The 20,066-nt window shown below is 40.0% G+C and overlaps 1 protein-coding gene across 1 annotated transcript in view; it reads right to left on the bottom strand.

Moving 5' to 3' along the window:
- The window catches only part of greb1 (growth regulating estrogen receptor binding 1), a 207,486-nt gene that overhangs the window by 52,685 nt on the left and 134,735 nt on the right, over window positions 1-20,066 (bottom strand). The window contains exons 16-20 of the mRNA XM_055635321.1: window positions 19,037-19,217; window positions 15,771-15,957; window positions 12,386-12,522; window positions 4,565-4,904; window positions 2,196-2,311 (exon numbers count right to left, since the gene is read on the bottom strand). Of these exons, the coding sequence (XP_055491296.1) occupies window positions 2,196-2,311; window positions 4,565-4,904; window positions 12,386-12,522; window positions 15,771-15,957; window positions 19,037-19,217 (961 nt within the window). The remainder of the gene's footprint in view (window positions 1-2,195; window positions 2,312-4,564; window positions 4,905-12,385; window positions 12,523-15,770; window positions 15,958-19,036; window positions 19,218-20,066) is intronic.

The raw sequence follows: 20,066 nt of genomic DNA, 5'->3' as shown, positions 1-20,066 counted from the left end.
AACTTGCTAGTGTTGCTCCTAATTCCCTCTTCCAAATCATTAATATATATATGGTAAATAGTTGCGGTCCCAACACTGAGATTTGTGGCACTCCACTCGCCACTGCCTGCCATTCTGAAAAGGACCCGTTCACTCCTACTCTTTGCTTCCGGTCTGCCAACCAATTTTCTATCCGTCAACACCCTACCCCCAATACCATGTGCTCTAATTTTAGTCACCAGTCTCCCGCGGGACCTTATCAACGGCTTTCGGAAAGTCTAGTTACACTACATCCACTGGCTCCCCTTCATCCATTTTACTTGTCACATCCTCAAAAAATTCTAGAAGATTAGTCGAGCATGATTTCCCTTTCATAAATTCATGTTGACTTGGACTAATCCTTTTACTGCTATCCAAATGCCCCATTATTACCTCTTTAATAATTGACTCCAGCATCTTTCCCACCACCAAAGTCAGGTTAACTGCTCTATAATTCCCCATTTTTTCATATTAATTCTCATAGAGAATTTCTCATGTCATAGAGAATATGAGAATTATAGCAGACTATGATACGGTTGAGTTAAAAAGTCAATTACATGCAAGAGAAGCGTGCAATTGTATGCAAGGTCGACATAAAATGCTGGAGTATCTCAGCAGGCCAGGCAGCATCTCTGGAGAGACGGAATGTGTGACATTTCGGGTCGAGACCCTTCTTCAGAAAAATCTGACCAAAAGGACTCGACCCGAAACGTCGCCCATTCCTTCTCTCCAGTGATGCTGCCTGTTCCGTTGAGTTACTGCAGCATTTTGTGTATATCTTCGGTTTAAACCGGTTTAAGTTCCTTCTTACACAATTGTATGCAAGATTTTTGTGAGTCAAAATATACTTGTGGACACTGAAATTGAAGCACAGTGAGTAGAGTTAAGGGCATGTGCCACTTGCTGATTTTTTCAGCGACTGCCGGCATCATTGACTGACGACGTATCAGGTCACCGAAAATATTGACGCACGGTGTTTCCTCAAGTGTCGCAACATTTTTTTTGTCGCCGCTGGATTTTGAAATGTTCAAAATCTTTCGGCGACCCTGATACGTCAGTGAATGACACCTGCAGTCGCCGAAAAAGTGGGACAGGACTTAATGCTCTTTAACATGAAAGGATCTGGGAGTCAGTGACTAGGCCTGCATTTAGCACCCAATTACACTCTGTCCTTGAATTAACTAGACTGTTTAAGTGTCATCCACACCGAGGCCAGAACTGGTAAACTTTACAGATTTACAACTCTATAGCTGTAGATCAGTTTTTACAATCATCCAATTGTTTTGTAGTTATCGTTATGAATGGCTTTTTGCTTCCACAAATACAGATCAATAGTGTTTAAAATCCACAGCTGCTATGGTGACATTTGTATTTATTCCTCTGGATTAGTAATTTAATGATCGTGGATCATCCTTCCAGCATCCTTTCCGATGGTGTAGGAAAGAACAGCAGATGCTGGTTTAAATTGAAGGTAGACACAAAATGCTGGGGCAACTCAGCAGGACAGACAGCATCTCTGGAGAGAAGGAATGGGTGACATTTCGGGTCGAGTCCCTTCTTTGTCCCTTGCTATGGTGTTGCCTATCCTTAACTACTCTCTGAAGCGGCATAGCGAGCAATTGCATCAAACCTCTAAAATGTATATGATAGATCTTCCCCTTCCTTGTTGCAAATTATTTCAGGTATTTAGATAACTTTTTCGAACTGCAACAAACATTTTATGTATTTAAGATATTGCAACTACTTTGGAAAGAATCTCCAAGAATTCCATGTAGAAATCCTAGCAAATCCCAATATTTTTTATCACCTATGCAAATATCATTTGGGATAATGTGATTAGTCAGAATATATCTTTATTTTTTTCCAATTAATGCTTGTCTGCTTTGAGGTATTTTTGATTGAAGCAGAGGAAACAGCTAAAATCCACAAACTGGGCACTCTTAGCATGACAAAAAAACATCTCCAGTCAGCATCACTCAGTCTCTATCACAATAGAAAATTCTGCTTGAAACAGAATCTTCTTTTCTTGAAAGATATCTGGTCAAATACATAATCCATAATACCAGAGAAAATACTTTATTCATCATTTCCCTTTGTTACTTTGCTGATAAATTTCAGCTGGGACAAAAGCAATAAAAATCCTTATTTTTTCCATTTTCCAAATCCTTTTTGCCTACCTTGGAAAAGATTCTCCATAATGATCGGTGCCAGACAGGATAAGTATGCATGGTAGGTCTTCGAGATCCAAGTAGGTTTGAGGTGCCCAATCAGGATCTTCTATCCTGTGCCAGCCCTTTTAAAACAATAGACATGCTGTAATCAAATGGTAGTGTAAATCAACATTTACTAAGCAAAACAAATCAACAAAGCAAACTGATCTGCCAAACAAACGCCTTCAGTCCATAAATCAAATGACATATCAGAGTAAAGGGTGTTGAGAAGCACTTATTTAGTCATTTGCATTTACCACAACTTTCTATCTGTTTGGAACTGCTGATAACAAGTTGGAGGAATGTCGTTTATTCACCAAAGCTTTACTGAATATATAACTGGTTGATATTAAGATCAAGCTACCAATCTGTCACATGACAAGGCATAAATCGATATTTATAAACTAGAAGATAACATGATTGAAGAAAGTCACTGTCCAGCATTTCAAGACTACTTCTTTGGAAATGTTAACTCAAATCAATATGGTTTCTTATTTCTTCCATATAACCCTGTATTTTGGACTCATAATACTATTCAATTCAATTACAGATTCAACCAATCCCTGCAACAAAGTACTTCATACTGTAGCAGCTTTAATGCAACAATATTTACGTTAAGTTATTCTTCTTAATATATTTATGTTAATTTTAATCTGACAATTGCCCACCATTAGCCAGATTCAATAATCTTTTCTTTGTTTCTTTATGTAAATCCACAAGAAAAATTGAAATCCTTGTTAAATATTATTTTATCCTTTATTATTCTATTAGACAGCAAAGCACTTTGTAGGCAATGAAGTACTTCAGTAACTGCAGTCACAGTTGGAATGCGGGAAAACTAGATAACCAATGTCTGCATTGTAATGAGATTAATGACCTGATTACCAATTATAGTACTGTCAGTCGAGAGATAAATAATGCCTAGATCCATCTGAAGACAAAACAAAACAAACATATTTTATGAAGGAAATAGTAGATTAAATTCCTGATCGATATTCAACCATTTAATCCTAAAATGAATGTGATTTTAGCCATTGGTGCATATTGCAACTTAAAATAAAATAATTCTATAGCTGCTGAGGTTCTCCGTAAGAATGAACTCTGATTCATTAAAATAAAATGAAATGTTAAGAGCATTTAGGATGCCATACCTAATAACAGAAAGAAAAAAGAAAGGCAGACAGACAAGAGTGCAAAGATACTAAAGAAAGATTGAATTTAGATTGCATCAGGGCATTTGCAGACAAAAATGTACTGGAGTTTGTCTCTATTGTAAAGTTGAATATTGTGCTAATTTATGTACAGTGTCAAATCATGTCAAAGCTTTTGGAAATGACTTGGTTAAAACAGTCACAAATTCAATACCAGAATGTTCACAAGTAAAACTCCAGGGATTCATATTTCTAGCACACAAGATCAATAATAAAACAACAGCTAAAAGCTATATTGGAAATCATTATTTGCACCAGTCATTTGAGGTTTAATTTGAGTGCACAGAATCTTTTGTGCCTTTAGCAATTGTTAATATAAGGACTCTAAGGACTCTTAATGTAGGCTTAGAGGGATTTGGGTCAAACACGGGCAAATGGGACTGGCTCAGAAAAGCATCTTGTTGGAATGGACAAGTGGAGCCAAAGGGCCCGATTCTGTGCTGTATGACTTTATGACAGCAGAATAAAATATTTTTATTATCAGGTCCACCAATAGTTCCAATAATTATAAGGTCCACCAATAATTCCACCTACCTTAGTGGGCACACATTTTGCCCTCTATCACACTCCTCCCATTCAGCCCATCAAATCTACTCCACCATTCAATCATGGCTGATCTAACTTTTCCTCTCAATCCCATTCTCCTCCTCATAACCTTTGACAGCCTGAGTAATCAAGAATCTGTCAATCTCCAGCTTAAAAATGCCCAATACGTGGCCTCCACAGCCATCTGTGGCAATGAATGATACAGATTTAGCACCACTCTTACTAAATAAATTCTTCCTCATCTCCTTTCTATAGGTAAGTCCTTTTATTCTAAGGCCATGTGGTCCTAGACTCACCCACTAGCGATCCTTCTCTTCCGTAATGTAACTTTGTCATAGAGTCTGGAACATTTACTCTACTAGATAACAGTCTCAACGTACGCATAGTTTAGATACTCTGTCGAACAATTAAACCACTAACTGTTTGTATCTATCTGTTGTGTCTCGGTGTACAAGTGAAGACATTACATGTACCTAAGGAATTTCTAGGTAAAAAAGTCTCCAAGAATAGAGATGATTTCATATTCTAGTGTTCATTTGACGTGGAATTTACTTATTGTACATATAAACCGGGAGTTACCTTCAGTTGTTTCACAAAGTGCTGGTCAATAGTGATCTTTGCATTTGGTGTTCCAAGAATGATTTCAAATCTACACTGCAGGCTAAGACGGCACCTAACTTGGCATAATCGTTCATAAGCGAGTGCAGCCAGAGAAACCGAAGGAATCCTGAGTAAAACCATGTAACCATGACGACCTGGGCAGCTCCTTGGGGAGTTAATAAGGCTTTGAATTATCTCTAATGTTTCCACAGAAGAATAGTTCTTCATCTGCGAGTGCCCTGCAGTTACCATCATGGCCGCAGAGTAATGCTGAATTAAAATGTATGTCCATATCACTGCACTGTGCACTGTGGGAAACCTGAAACCAAAACAACAATGATTAATTGATTTTTCCTTTCTCCATTCACAAAGGGCTAACTAAAAATAAAATATGAAATTGCTTAAATTAATTGTCTCAGTAATGCACATATGACATGATTGCAGGCTCATAATTGGGATAATTTCATATTCTCGTGATCATTGGATGTGAAATTTAATAATTGTAAATATAAACTGATAGTTACCTTCAGTTGTGTCACAAAGTGCAGATCAATAGTAATTTTTGCATTTAGTGTCTCAAGAATAATTTCAAACCTATACTGATCAGATCTACATCTAACTTACAAAGTTTTCAATTGGCAACAACACGGAAATATTAAACAGTGTTTGGAAAAACTAGTAGGCTGAATTATGATTTTGTAGACATCATTTGCACACTGATTGCAATTTCATTTGTGAAACCATTATTCAAGGCTACTTCTTAATCAATCACTTGTTTCCTGAGATCTGGATTCAAATGAAATGGGATTGGATTATTGGGAATATATTTCCAAATTAGCAAGAGGATTTCTAAACCTTTTGAAATAAAAGCAATAGTCTTGTGAATGTTATACTAACATCTGCAATTTGTTACATTAAAACGTTTAGTTTAGTTGAAGCAACAATATCAAAATCACAGAACATTAAAAGCAAAATGGACAAAAGTGAAAAAAGACAGCTGTTTAACTTTCAACTGCAGGCAATGCAACATTTGTCCTTTCACCAACAAATTGCTGAGTTGTGGATGTAGCCCAGACCATCACACAAACCACCCTCCTTCCTTTGACTCCATCTATACTTAATGCTGCCTCAGCAGGGCCACCAGCATAATCAAGGACCAGTCTCACCCTGGTCACTCCCTCTTCTCTCCTTTCCCATCAAGCAAGGGATGCAAACAGTTGAAAATGCATACCTCCAGATTCAGGACCAGTTTCTTCCCAGCTGTTATCAGGCAAATGAATGGTCCTCACGACCCAGTTACTGAATTGGAAACCTTTGAACTATCTTTAATCGGACTTTAATGTTATATCTTTGCAACAAATGTTGTACCCTTTATCCTTTATCTGTGCACTTTGTCACTTTATGTTGTCTTTGCCTTGATAGCACGCAAATAAAAGCTTTCCACAGTACTTCGATACACGGGCAAGAATAAACTAAACTAAACTAAAGCAGTGATGTTGGCCTAGCTTTTTTGCTTTTTTTTTTTTTTTCTAGCCATTTTTGTTCCTCCAGAAGTGGAGGACATGCCCAGCATCACCTGCTGTGCATGTCTTCCTGTCTGTATTTTGCCACTCTACATTACTATGTCTATGTTCTCACCCCCTGACTGCTCCCATTCACTCATTGACCAGATATCCCTGTTTAATAGGGATGTTGAAAAAGGGCAGGACCTACACAATAAATGGTAGGCCTCTGGGCAGTGTTGTAGAGCAAAGGGATCTAGGAGTACAGGTGCATGGTTCCTTAAAGGTCGAGTCGCAGGTAGATAAGGTGGTCAAAAAGGTTTTTGGCACTTAGTATTGAGTATAGAAGTTGGGAGGTCATGTTGCAGTTGTATAAGACGTGGTGAGACCGCATCTACAAAAAATATATTCACTTCTGGGCACCATGTTATAGGAAAGATATTGTCAAGCTTGAAAGGGTTCAGAAAAGATTTACGAGAATGTTGCCAGGACTAGAGGGTGTGAGCTATAAGGAGAGGTTGAGTAGGCTGGGTTTCCATGGAGCGTAGGGGTGATCTTATAGAGGTGTACAAATTCATGAGAGGAATAGATCGGGTAGATGCACCGTCTCTTGCCCAGAGTAGGGGATACGAGGACCAGAGGACATAGGTTCAAGGTGAGCTTGGTGGGTGTATGGAACAAGCTGCCAGAGGATGTAGTTGAGGCTGGGACTATCCCATCGTATAAGAAACAGTTAGACAGGTACATGGATAGGACAGGTTTGGAGGGATATGGACCAAGCGCAGGCAAGTGGGACTAGTGTAGCTGGGACATTGTTGGCCGGTGTGGGTGAGTTGGGCTGAAGGGCTGGTTTTCACACTGTATTACTCTATGACTACAATTGTTTTTAATTTCCATAATTTGCACTTTTTCTGATTTGACCTTTTGAATGTGATGGTCAAAACTATTTCCACCCCTATACATGCTAGTGCATTCCAGGCCCCAACCACTCACCGTGACAAATAGATTTTCCTCACACTAGTCTTGCTTTGTCTGCTATTCACCTTAATTTCACGTCCTATGGTTCTAGGCTCCTCTGCCAATGGGAACAGTCATTCCCTTTCTACTTTATCTAAACCCTGCATGATTTTAAAAAAAAAAACTCGCCAAGAACTACTCCCAATCTCTCCTGTTCCAAGACAACTAATGTTCTTCATTCATTGAATAATTTTCATTCATCTCTTCTGTACTCCATCTCAAGTCTTTGCCTCTTTCCTAAAGTTTTACGTTGCCTCTTCTGATTCTTCAGATCAAATTATAACAGTGCCACCAGCCAGTACCTGTGCTCAGTCTTTGCACTTTCCTTCCACTAACTGCTGAGAAATTTTAAAAGTTCAAGTAGATTTTAATAAAAAAGTGTTTTCAAAAATTTACAAATGTATCTAAATTCACCTTAAAGTTTTGAAATTTAAAAAAAGCAAAATTAATTTACCAGCTCTTAATTTTTCAATTAAGGGCAGTGACCATATTCAAATAAATGAAGTTATCCTACTCTACTCTAGCACCATAAAGGGTGAGTGGATAGATGCAAACCATGTTTATGCTCTGCTCCTGAACGGGGACGTTAGACATGCTAGCATCTGACTTTCGTGTGCCCAAGTGCAGGAATCCATGTCAGAGGCAAGCTGATCTGCGAATAGGACATTGTCTGCAGTTCTCTATCAAACCATCAGCTAAAGCCAAATATAATTTGGGCCATTATTCTCAGAGGTCTAATCAGGAATAATATTGAAGTCAGAATAAAATTTAAACAAGAAGCAAGAAAAAAAGTGGCATAAATAGCTGAGAAAAGAGGTGTCCCTAATTATGAGAAACGCAGTGACAAACATTACTGGATTGTTTTGTGTCATTCTTCAAATACAACCAGGCACTTCCTAATGTGAATCATGCGTGCACATCCAATCAATTTGCACATCAGACAGGAAACAAGTGATTGATTAGGAAGTAGCCTTAGATAATGGTTTCAGAAAATTAAATTGCAGGGTTCAAATGATGTCCATAAAATCATAATGCAACCTAATAGTCTTTCCAAACACTGTTTAACATTTCCGTGCTGGTGTCAATTGAAAGCTTTAGAATTTAAATATAAATCTGATCAGTATAGGTTTGACATCATTCTTGGGACATCAAATGCAAAGATTACTATTGATCCGCACTTTGTGACAATTGAAGGTAACTATCAGTTAATATTTACAATGATTAAATTCCACATCTGACCCCACTGACCCCCCATCGACCACCCCCCACAGGTCGTAATCCTCTTAGAGCTGAGCTGGACAAAATCTTCTGAAGTCCTTCCAGACCAAGTAAAGAACACTGCTTCTGTCAACATTCAGCTTTTAATAATACTTCAAGCATTTTAATGTTTAAAGGAGAGCAGCAGGATGGAGCATCTTAAATATTGATTTGTAGAGGTGCTTGCATTTGTAGCTACATCTTTAGCTACTTAAACTAAATACAAAGCAGCTTATGACATATAACATACTGTTCCCTCCATAATGTTTGGGACAGACCCATCATTTATTTATTTGCCTCTGTACTCCACAATTTGAGATATGTAATAGAAACAAATCACACGAGGTTAAGCACATTATCAGATTTTAAGGACATTTTTTAACATTTTGGTTTCTACATGTAGAAATTACATCTGTGTTTATACCCCCCACCACCTACTCCAAATTCAGGGCACCATAATGTTTAGGACACATGGTTTACCAGGTGTTTGTAATTGCTCAGTGTGTTTAAATGCCTCCTAAATGCAGGTATAAGAGAGCTCTCAGCAACTAGTCTTTCCATCACCTTTGGAAACTTTTATTGCTGTTTATCAACACGAGGACTAAAGTTGTGCCAATGAAACATAGAAAATAGGTGCATGAGTAGGCCATTCGGCCCTTCTAGCCTGCACCGCCATTCAATATGATCATGGCTGATCATCCAACTCAGGCCCCCTGATCCCTTTAGCCACAAGGGCCACATCTAACTCCCTCTTAAATATAGCCAATGAACTGGCCTCAACTACCTACTGTGGCAGATAATTCCAGAGATTCACCACTCTCTGTGTGAAAAATGTTTTCCTCATCTCGGTCCTAAAAGATTTCCCCCTTATCCTTAAACTGTAACCCCTTGTTCTGGAAATCAAAGAAGTCATTATGAGACTGAGAAAACAAGAATAAAACTGTTAGAGACATTATCCAAACCTTAGGCTTACCAAAATCAACTGTTTGGAACATCATTAAGAAGAAAGAGAGCACTGATGAGCTTACTAATCACAAAGGGACTGGTAGGCCAAGGAAGACCTTCACAGCTGATGACAGAATTCTCTGTAAAATAAAGAAAAATCCCCAAACACCTGTCTAACAGATCAGAAACACCCATCAGGAGTCAGGTGTGGATTTGTCAATGACCACTGTCCGCAGAAGACTTCATGAACAGAAATACAGAGGCTACGCTGCAAGATGCAAACCACTGGTTAGCCGCAAAAAATAGGATGGCCAGGTTACAGATTGCCAAGAAGTACTTAAAAGAGTAACCACAGTTCTGGAAAAAGGTCTTGTGGACAGATGAAACAAAGATGAACTTATATCAGTGTGATGGCAAGAGAAGGAACTGCCCAAGATCCAAAGCATACCACCTCATCTGTGAAACACGGTGGAGGAGGTGTTATGGCCTGGGCATGTGTGGCTGCTGAAGGTACTGGCTCACTTATCTTCATTGATGATACAACTGCTTATGGTAGTAGCATAATGAATTCTGAAGTCTATAGACACATCCCATCTGCTCCAGTTCAAACAAACGCCTCAAAACTCATTGGCCGACAGTTCATTCTACAGCAAGACAATGATCCTAAACATACTGCTAAAACAACAAAGGAGTTTTTCAAAGCTAAAAAATGGGCAATTCTTGAGTGGACAAGTCAATCACCCAATCTGAACCCAATTGAGCATGCCTTTTATATGCTGAAGATAAAACTGAAAGGGACTAGCCCCCAAAACAAGCAAAAGCTAAAGATGGCTGCAATACAGACCTGGCAGAGCATCACCAGAGAGGACACCCAGCAACTGGCAATGTCCATGAATCGCAGACTTCAAGCAGTCATTGCAATCAATGGATATGCAACACAATTCTAAACATAACTATTTTCATTTACATGACATTAGTGTGTCCCAAATATTATGGTGCTCTGAAATGGGGGGACTACATATAAACACTGCTGTAATTTCTACATTGTGAAACCAAAATGTATAAAAGTGGCCTTTATTAAAATCTGACAATGAAACTTTAACCACGTGCAATTTTTTTCTATTTAAATTCTCAAATTGTGGTGTACAGAGGCAAATAAATAGATGATGGGTCTTTGGCCCAAACATTATGGATGGCACTGTATGCTTCAACTGTTCCCATTTTTGTAGGACATTTTTTTATAATGCTCTTGGATGAACTGTTTATTAAACTATTTTTAGTAATTATTTTTTGATTCCCTTCTCTCAAAACAGCTTGGAATTGGCATTAGATTTAAAATGAATAATTAGGTGCACACAGTTCTCTGAAATGAGCACTGCTCAAATATGAGCACAATGTTCTGTTATAAATGACCCAGTGTGAAAGCACAAACAGAACACGCCAATCTGACAATGTTCCATCTTCCACATTGTGACAGGATGTACGAAACACAAGCAGGCTAAATTTACCCTACTAAGACTTAATGAGTAATATCATGCAATTTGCATTGTACATTTTAAGATCATAAAGCATTTGAGATGCTTTGCAGAAAATGGAACAAAGAAGATTACCAATTAATGTCTTAAAGAAGTATTAGGCTAGTGTCCAAAAGACATGTTTTTGAAGAGCATCTTAAAGGAGTGAAGCATGGAAAGGAATTATTAGATTTCAGCATAAGAAGATACAACAATAGGAACATGATAAAAAGCAGGAACACATAAATAGAGGAATGCAGAGTTGCAGTGCTGTAGAGGAATGGACATGCCAGCCACCCCAGTATAACATCACAAACTGAGCATTCCCATCCGATGATACTATTTCTAGCCCAGAATGAGAGGACCGGAGGAACCATTCTATTGTGACGTCTTCAACTGGACAATCCAATCTGCAAATGTTCTGCCCACCCCAGGGTGACATCATGTATTGAACATTCCAGTTTGCAGTTTAGTTTAGTTCAGTTTAGTTTAGTTTAGAGATGCAGTGTGGAAACAGGTCCTTCGACCCATCGAGTCTGCACTGACCAACAATCCCTGCATATTAACACTATCTACACATGCTAGGGATAATTTACAATTTTACCAAGCCAATTAACCTACAAACCTGTACTTCTTTGGAATGTGGTAAGACTCTGGAGCTCCTGGGGAAAGGGGTCCAGAACAAGGGGTCACAGTTTAAGGATAAGGGGAAAATCTTTTAGGACCGAGATGAGAAAAACATTTTTCACACAGAGAGTGGTGAATCTCTGGAATTCTGTGCCACAGAAGGTAGTTGAGGCCAGTTCATTGGCTATATTTAAGAGGGAGTTAGATGTGGCCCTTGGGGCTAAAGGGATCAGGGGGCAGGTACAGGATACTGAGTTGGATGATCAGCCATGATCATATTGAATGGCGGTGCAGGCTCGAAGGACCGAATGGGGAGAACGAACAAACATGTCATGGGGAGAACGTACAAACTCCATTTTGACAACACCAGTAGTCAGGATCGAACCCGGGTCTCTGGCACTGTAAGGCTGCAACTCTACTGCTGTGCCACCCTAAGTAGTCCTGCCCATGGCATTTTTTAATGAAATACTAAACACAGAATTTTGAGATGCATACTGATTATTGCACACTGAGCAGGTTCTGTCTGCTCGGATGTTTCACCATATATTGGACATGTTTTGTCTATGTTGGTGGGGCATTGTGAAATGAGCATCTACCACAGTGGATGATATTGAACAGAACATGGAAATAGAGTATGTTCCTGCAATAGAAAATACTGTGCACTCCAATTTGAGTGTTCACAATGGGTTCTAAAGTACACATTTAAATATCAGGAAAATATGTAAAACATGAGGTGAAAGTTCATTTATGCTGACTAAATCTTATTTCTTAAATTACATCTGACAACGGTAGTACAGACCACAGACATGTATCTTGCTATGTGCTATATTTCCCTTTGTACCAGTCTCAGCAAATGATTGAGATAAACATACAGGTTTAATGCGACTTCTAGTGTTAAAACTTGGTATGCTGACCATAGAACCGTGTTAATTACCCACCTTTCTTGTACTGCAGTAACCATTGCCTCAAATGAACTGTCATATCTCAACAATGGAAGCCTGTGACCAGAGTATGTGGAATCAATCAAGTCTGAAAGCCCAAAGTATTTGTTGTCTTCCTGATACAAGTCCACTCCCTACAAGATGCGAAGAACAGAACATAGTACACAATGTCAATTAACTGCAATATATTTCACAGAAAAATGACCAAGCCTTCAGAAATCATTGAGGTTACAATTGACAAATACATGAGAATACAATAATCCTGTCAATTTGGATATTTCATAATATGAGAAAAAACAATCTCCGTAGTACATAAAGCAATAACTTTTGAAACAACGGCTGGTGGGTGATAGGTGCAAATAAATTGTTTTTTTAATGAGAAGACAGAGCCCGAAGGTTGTCTCCCATTCATGTGACTCAATCTGCCCCATTTTGTTGTTGTTTCCACCTATCACCAACCAGTCTTTGTCTCAAAACTCCTGCCCCAACCTCACCTGGCACCATCTGCTCATCATCCCTTACCTGACCTGGTTCCACCTATCACCCTGTCTCACCTTTCCCTCGCAGTTCTTTATTCTGGCAACTTCCCTCTCCACTCTCAGCCCTAATGGAGAGTCTTGGCACAAAACATTGACCATCTGTTTTACTCCACAGATCATAAGTGATAGGAGTAGAATTAGGCCATTCGGCCCATCAAGTCTACTGTGCCATTCAATCATCTATCTCTTCCTCCTAACCCCAATGCTGCATGACCCGCTGATTCCCTCTAGCAAATTGATTTTTGCAAGAGATACATCACAAGAGTGACTATTAACATGGCTGTTCAATGACTGGGACAAAACACGTCAGTCCCAACTTCCTAGCACCTTAAATAGAGGTCACTTGATAGACAATAGACAATAGGTGCAGGAGTAGGCCATTCGGCCCTTCGAGCCAGCACCGCCATTCAATGTGATCATGACTGATCATCCCCAATCATTACCCCGTTCCTGCCTTCTCCCCATATCCCTTGATAGGCTCTTAACCTATTTTTTTAGAGCCCTATCTAGCTCTCTCTTGAAAGCATCCAGAGAACCTGCCTCCACTGCCCTCTGAGGCAGAGAATTACACAGACTCACCACTCTCTGTGAGAAAAAGTGTTTCCTCGTCTCTGTTCTAAATGGCTTACTCCTTATTCTTAAACTGTGGCCCCTGGTTCTGGACTCCCCCAACATCGGGAATATGTTTCCTGCCCTTAGTGTGTCCAAACCCTTAACAATCTTATATGTTTCAATGAGATATCCTCTCATCCTTCTAAACTCCAGAGTGTACTAGCCCAGCTGCTCCATTCACTCAGCATATGACAGTCCCGCCATCCCGGGAATTAACCTTGTAAACCTACGCTGCACTCTCTCAATAGCAAGAATGTCCTTCCTCAAATTAAGGGACCAAAACTGCACACAATACTCCAGGTGTGATCTCACTAGGGCTCTGTACAACTGCAGAAGGACCTCTTTGCTCCGATATTCGATTCCTGTTATAAAGGCCAACATGCCATTCGCTTTCTTCACTGCCTGCCGTACCTGCATGCTTACTTTTATAGACAGATGTACAAGACCCCCAGATCCCATTGTAGCTCCCCTTTTCCCAACTTGACGCCATTTAGATAGTAATCTGCCTTCCTGTTTTTGCTACCAAAGTGGATAACCTCACATGTTCCGGTGGGCGGCAGTGGCCTCTGCAGTCCGTCTGTCTTTTTATTATTTGTTGTCTCGTTTGAATGTAGTTTTTACTTTATTTTTTTGTGTATGTGTGTGGGTATGTGTGTGGGGGGCGGGGGGGTGGGGGAAACTTTTAAAATCTATCCCCTGCACGGAGAACCCAACCTTTTCTCTGTCGGGTCTCCGTTGTCGTTGGGGCCGAGCACCGTGGAGCGGCCTCCAGCAGGAACGGCCTGGGGCTCCAGTCACGGAGCTGCGGAGCTACTCACCATCGCAGAGCTGGCCGAGTTCGGAGCGGGTGGAGCTGTGGTGGCGCTCGGCTGCGACCTGACCCCGGAGATTCGGAGCTCCAACCACAGGTCTGGTGGACAGTGACACCGGGAGCCTGCGGGTCCCTGGCGGGAGACCGCTTTTCGGGGCTTCCGCAACGGCGACTTCACCTGCCCGAGTTGCGGGATTGAAGAGTACCTGGAGCGGGGCCTTACATCATCGCCCGGCGTGGCTTGGAATGGCTGTGGGACTTCGCTAGCGCCTGCCGGGGGCTCCAACAAGACCTGGAGCGCGGCCTTGCATCACTCGGCGCGGCGTTAATGGCCGTGGGACAATTACCATCGCCCGCCGGGGGATTTGACTCTGACATCGGGAGGGGAATGGGGAGTGCAGGGGAGAGATAAGTTTTTGCCTTCCATCACAGTGAGGAGGAGATGCGCTGTGATGGATGTTTGTGTAAATTGTGTTGTGTCTTGGTTCTTTCTTGTGTGTGTGACTGCAGAAACAACATTTCATTTGAACCTCAATGGGCTCAAATGACAAATAAATGATATTGTATTGTATTTATCTGCATTAAACTTCATCTGCCATGCATCTGCCCACTCCCCCAACCTGTCCAAGTCACCCTGCATTCTCATAGCATCCTCCTCACAATTCACACTGCCACCCAGCTTTGTGTCATCTGCAAATTTGCTAATGTTACTTTGAATCCCTTCATCCAAATCATTGATGTATATTATAAATAGCTGCGATCCCAGCACCAAGCCTTGCGGTACCCCACTAGTCACTGCCTGCCATTCTGAAAGGGACCCGTTAATCCCTAATCTTTGTTTCCTGTCTGCCAACCACTTCTCCATGTCAGCACTCTACCCCCAATACCATGTGCTCTAATTTTGCCCACTATCTCCTATGTGGGACCTTATCAAATGCTTTCTGAAAGTCCAGGCACACTACATCCACTGACTCTCCCTTGTCCTTTTTCCCAGTTACATCTTCAAAAAATTCCAGAAAATTAGTCAAGCATGACTTCCCCTTCGTAAATCCATGCTGACTCGGACCGATCCTGTTACTGCTATCCAAATGTTCGGCTATCTCATCTTTTATAATTGACTCCAGCATCTTCCCCACCACCGATGTCAGGCTAACTAGTCTATAATTCCCTGTTTTCTCTCTCCCGCCTTTCTTAAAAAGTGGGATAACATTTTGCCTTCTCTCATCCAATCTTAATTTTGCCTATTTCAAATCACCAATTGGTAGGAAAGGCAGAGTATTTATTTTTTTAATTGTTTCATCAACTCCAGGTTCTAAGAATCAATAAAAATAATCCTGTTTTCTTAACATGATATCACTCCATTATAGTCATACTGAAGAATATTTATGAAGGAGGAATGGTAAATATCAGTAAAATTTACATTGTTCCAGGATGAAGGCCAATGGATCTCATTATAGGGGCTGATGTAGGTCTGCTGTGTTTGGAAAGCAAAGGGGAAAGACGTAACTTGGAGTGTTAAGACGTTCAGTGCTTCTTTCATTTCATTGCTGTTTATGATTCTGTCTGCTACGCCCAGGAATGGTTCACTTCGTGGAACTGCTCCTCCACTAAAATAAAGACAAAAACACAGGAGTGTGAACTAATGAGATCACTGAGTAAATATACATCCTCCCGCAGCAAAATGCCTTACAAGTCCAGCAAGTACAAGCAGAATCTAAGGCAAACCAATTCCAAAAATAAACATCCTTTTTTTAAAAGAGTAAAAATGTTGCAGATCAAAAAAGCAATCACCATTAATTATTTGTTAAAAAGGTAAATTAAGTACTAATGTGCCACATTCATGCTGTCTATGTTGACTAAGTACATGAGCTGAGAAATCCATTTGCCATTCATTGTAATACAACACCATTAATTGTCCAGAAAGCTAGAGTGCACTTTACACAGCTTTTGGCAAATCAATCTGACTCACAACCACCCTTAATCAAAATCCACTACAATTAGGGATCAATTCAAGCAGACATTGGCTGATTAATTCCTAGCAGCTGTAAAATTACATATCCCTCTCCTCACACTTAAGCAATGGCGTCAATTTTACTTATTCTTAGCACTATCGCTAAAGAGAAAACATAAAACAAATCACCATATGACCAGACCAGTTAATTGTACTCTAGTTGTCAATTCTCCTGCTTCATTTATAATAGTCTCTATTACGCACTAGGATCCAACTACTATTACGCCAACATGACATTATTTGAGTGTTTTACAAAGAAACCGCCTCTTAAAATAAAATAATGAAATAGAAAGCCAAGTGTTATTGATAGAAACATAGAAAATAGGTGCAGTAGTAAGCCATTCGGCCCTTCGAGCCTGCATCGCCATTCAATAAATCATGGCTGATCAACTCAGTATCTCATCCCTGCCTTCTCTCCATACCCCCTGATCCCTTTAGCCACAAGGGCCACATCTAACTCCCTCTTAAATATAGCCAATGAACTGGCTCAACACCCTCCTGTGGCAGAGAATTCCAGAGATTACTCTCTGTGTGAAAAATGTTTTTCTCAGCTCAGTCCTAAAAGATTTCCCCCTTATCCTTAAACTGTGACCCCTTGTTCTGGACTTCCCCAACATCGGGAACAATCTTCCTGCATCTAGCCTGTCCAACCTCTTAAGAATATAGCCAATGAACCCCCCTCAACAGCCTTTATTCTAGCGAGTACCATTCGAGTCTATCCAGCCTTTCTTCATATTAACCTGACATCCCAGCAGCAATCATGGTGAATGTACTCCCTCTATGGAAATAGTCTTTGTCAGAACAAAACTGTACGCAATACTCCAGGTGTGGTCTCACCAAGACCCTGTACAATGCAGTAGCACCTTCCTGCTCCTATACTCAAATTCTTGCTATGAATGCTAACATACCATTCGCTTTCAGCCTTTAATTCGATACCATTCGATATCAGCCTTTAACCAACAAGCAGCAGCAATCATGGTGAATAAGATGAAATAGATGTCACAAACTAAGTCCAATGCAACTTCATGCCTTTACATGGTCTGATGGACTGCTGTTAATACTACAGAAGACGGTGAGGGCTAGAAAGTTGAACAATTCTTCGACGGTGATGAGGTGCACAAGTTCTCCAGAAGGACACCTTAGACATCCCTGAATTCCTCCTTCCCTTCTTGGCATCTTTATAAAACATTATTTCTTGCTTGGATCATCCTATCACTTGAAATAATTATCCCATCCACTTCCTGCCAAGAACAGGCAGGAGGCAGAAGATACTCATTTTCACAAGAACCCGGTTATCATTCCACTTACAGTCTATTGTAGCTTTTGGCTACATGTCTCCTGCTGGGTGTTTCAATCAAGCCCTGCAAGTCTCAGAGTAAATTATATTTGTCACCTTTAGCATTACAGAAAACCATTCAACATTGAAGGATCCGACAGTTCCTGGTTTCTAATGTTTTGGCTGATTAATGTCGTGTTTCCAGACATTTGTTTGTTGTTGTTACAATTTTAATCAATTCTTTTTGCATGTTGAAGGAAATAAATTATTTAAAGCAATGAGAATGTCAGTAAAAAAGTTTAGAAAATTGTTTATCTTCTGTGGAAATTAAAATAATGTAGCAAGGAACTATAGTCTTCACAGTTTCATTGATGACTGTTGAATCATAGGCTGAATCATGTACTTTTGAATACAGCCCAGTGTTCAGATCACAAATAAAACCAGCAATTTAGCACTGACTTTCCACTCTCATAGGCAGCTCGTATTGAAAAAACATCAATACCATACAGTTTTTGTTTCATGTGGAAAACTAAAATATGCTATTAAATGTTGAACAAGGTGCATATTACGTTATACAGACCCTGTTGTACTAGAGTATTGATACCAATGCTGACAACAAGAGACCTTTCTCGCCTACAGCTCTTAACACCCCCTCACCCCTTACTTTCACCCATCCTTTTTTTCCCGCAGAGATGCTGTCTGACCCACTGAGTTACGCTAGCATTTTGAATCTATTTTTGGTATAAACCAGCATCAGTAGTTCATTGTTTCTACTGACGCAGTTGTCTGTCAATAATTTACCATGAAAATTGAAATTACAAAATGTCTCTATATATACAGGAAAGTGTGCAACATATTCATCCCTCATGTTAAAGGGATGAGAAAGATCATGTACTGAGAGCTATAAAACATCCTTAATATGATTGGTATTATGGAATTCAACATCCTGTGTTTAAATTACAAAAGCAAGAGGAAATCAGGCCTGATATCATTAGTGAGAGTTTCTAAACTAACCCGATACAAAGTGATTGAAAGTGGTGTTTCAGAACTCCAGGTCAAGTGAGAGTAGCAAGAACCATGGGAGACAGAGTATGGCAGTGGTAAGGTTGAAGGTGACAGTACGTATTAACCTCAGATGCCAATATGCAGTCACAGATGCGGTACATCCAAAAGCAATTCAACTTGTGCACCAAAATGCACAAGATAGTGAATGGTTTGAGTTTGATCAAGTGTTATGTAAATTCTGCAAGCAAATTTTTGTTTTCTTTTTAATTAACCGTACATGTGATTGGACTGCAATTCAAATTATGGATACAGCAGAGATACATTTCATCCCACAACTAAAATAAACATTTGGTTCATAAAACGTCTAAGAGTGAAGTATATTTCAAACAATCACCTTGTCAAATCCCAGTGCGCGTGGTCATGGATCAGTATGAACAGTGTGTAAGGGCTGTTTAATACTCTTTGCTGAAAAGCTTCAAACTTGCTCTGATCTTCTGCAGTAAGTTTCATGACATAATGTTCCGCACTTTGACTTGCAACAGATTCTGCCTCCAATCCAAGTTCCACCAGTATCCCTGCAAAACACCAATAGAGCAGAAAATCACATTTCAGTGAATCCAAACGCAGTATTTTGATTGCTTCCTGAGAATAATTGTCAGATTGGTATCTGTGAATGCACTATGAACATCAAGCATAGCCTGTACAAAAGTTTAAATCTAAAATCCAATTCTTGATTGGGAATAAAAATACATAAAACACATTCACTTTTTGATTTTTTGAGGTTAAGACATGCTTCGGTAATAACCATAATCCATGTCAAATGCATTTCACTCAACATTGACAGTTAAACTGATTAACACTGGAAAATATGCATTGATGACAATGACCCTGTGCCTATAACCTAATGTGGGCTGTCCTTAAAATTCATGCTACTGCTTGGTCTCTGGGGTTTAGAACTGAACACACTGTTATTTGTCTTAGCACTGTGGGTAACTGGTACCATCCAATATTGCAGCTTGCAGCTTAAGGCAGAGATAGATAGGTTCTTCATTAGTAGCAGTGTCAGGGGTTATGGGGAGTGGAGGGAGAGATAGATCTGCCATGACTGAATGGCGGAGTAGACCTGATGGGCCGATGGCTTAATTCTGCTCCTATCAATTATGACCTGAAAAGCTGGAAGGACACAAGCAGCAGAAAGGTCAGTTTTCAGACCAAGCCATGGAGACCATGTTTGACCAGGTGACCTGATCTACTGTGGACATCCAGGATACTCTCCAACCATATGACGATAAAATGATATGTTTCTAAAATTTCAGCTGCGCACTTCACCAGTTCCTTGTATTTTTTACTTCCAATCTCGATTCCCTCCACTTATAATCAGGCCCTTGTGTCTTTCTCCTTTCAGAAAGCCAGAAGTCCGACAT

This window comes from Leucoraja erinacea, chromosome 5, assembly GCF_028641065.1.
Source record: "Leucoraja erinacea ecotype New England chromosome 5, Leri_hhj_1, whole genome shotgun sequence".
In the NCBI taxonomy this organism is placed as follows: Eukaryota; Metazoa; Chordata; class Chondrichthyes; order Rajiformes; family Rajidae; genus Leucoraja; species Leucoraja erinaceus.
The sequence above is the reverse complement of the archived record's forward strand: the minus strand, read 5'-3'. Positions and strand labels throughout refer to the sequence as shown.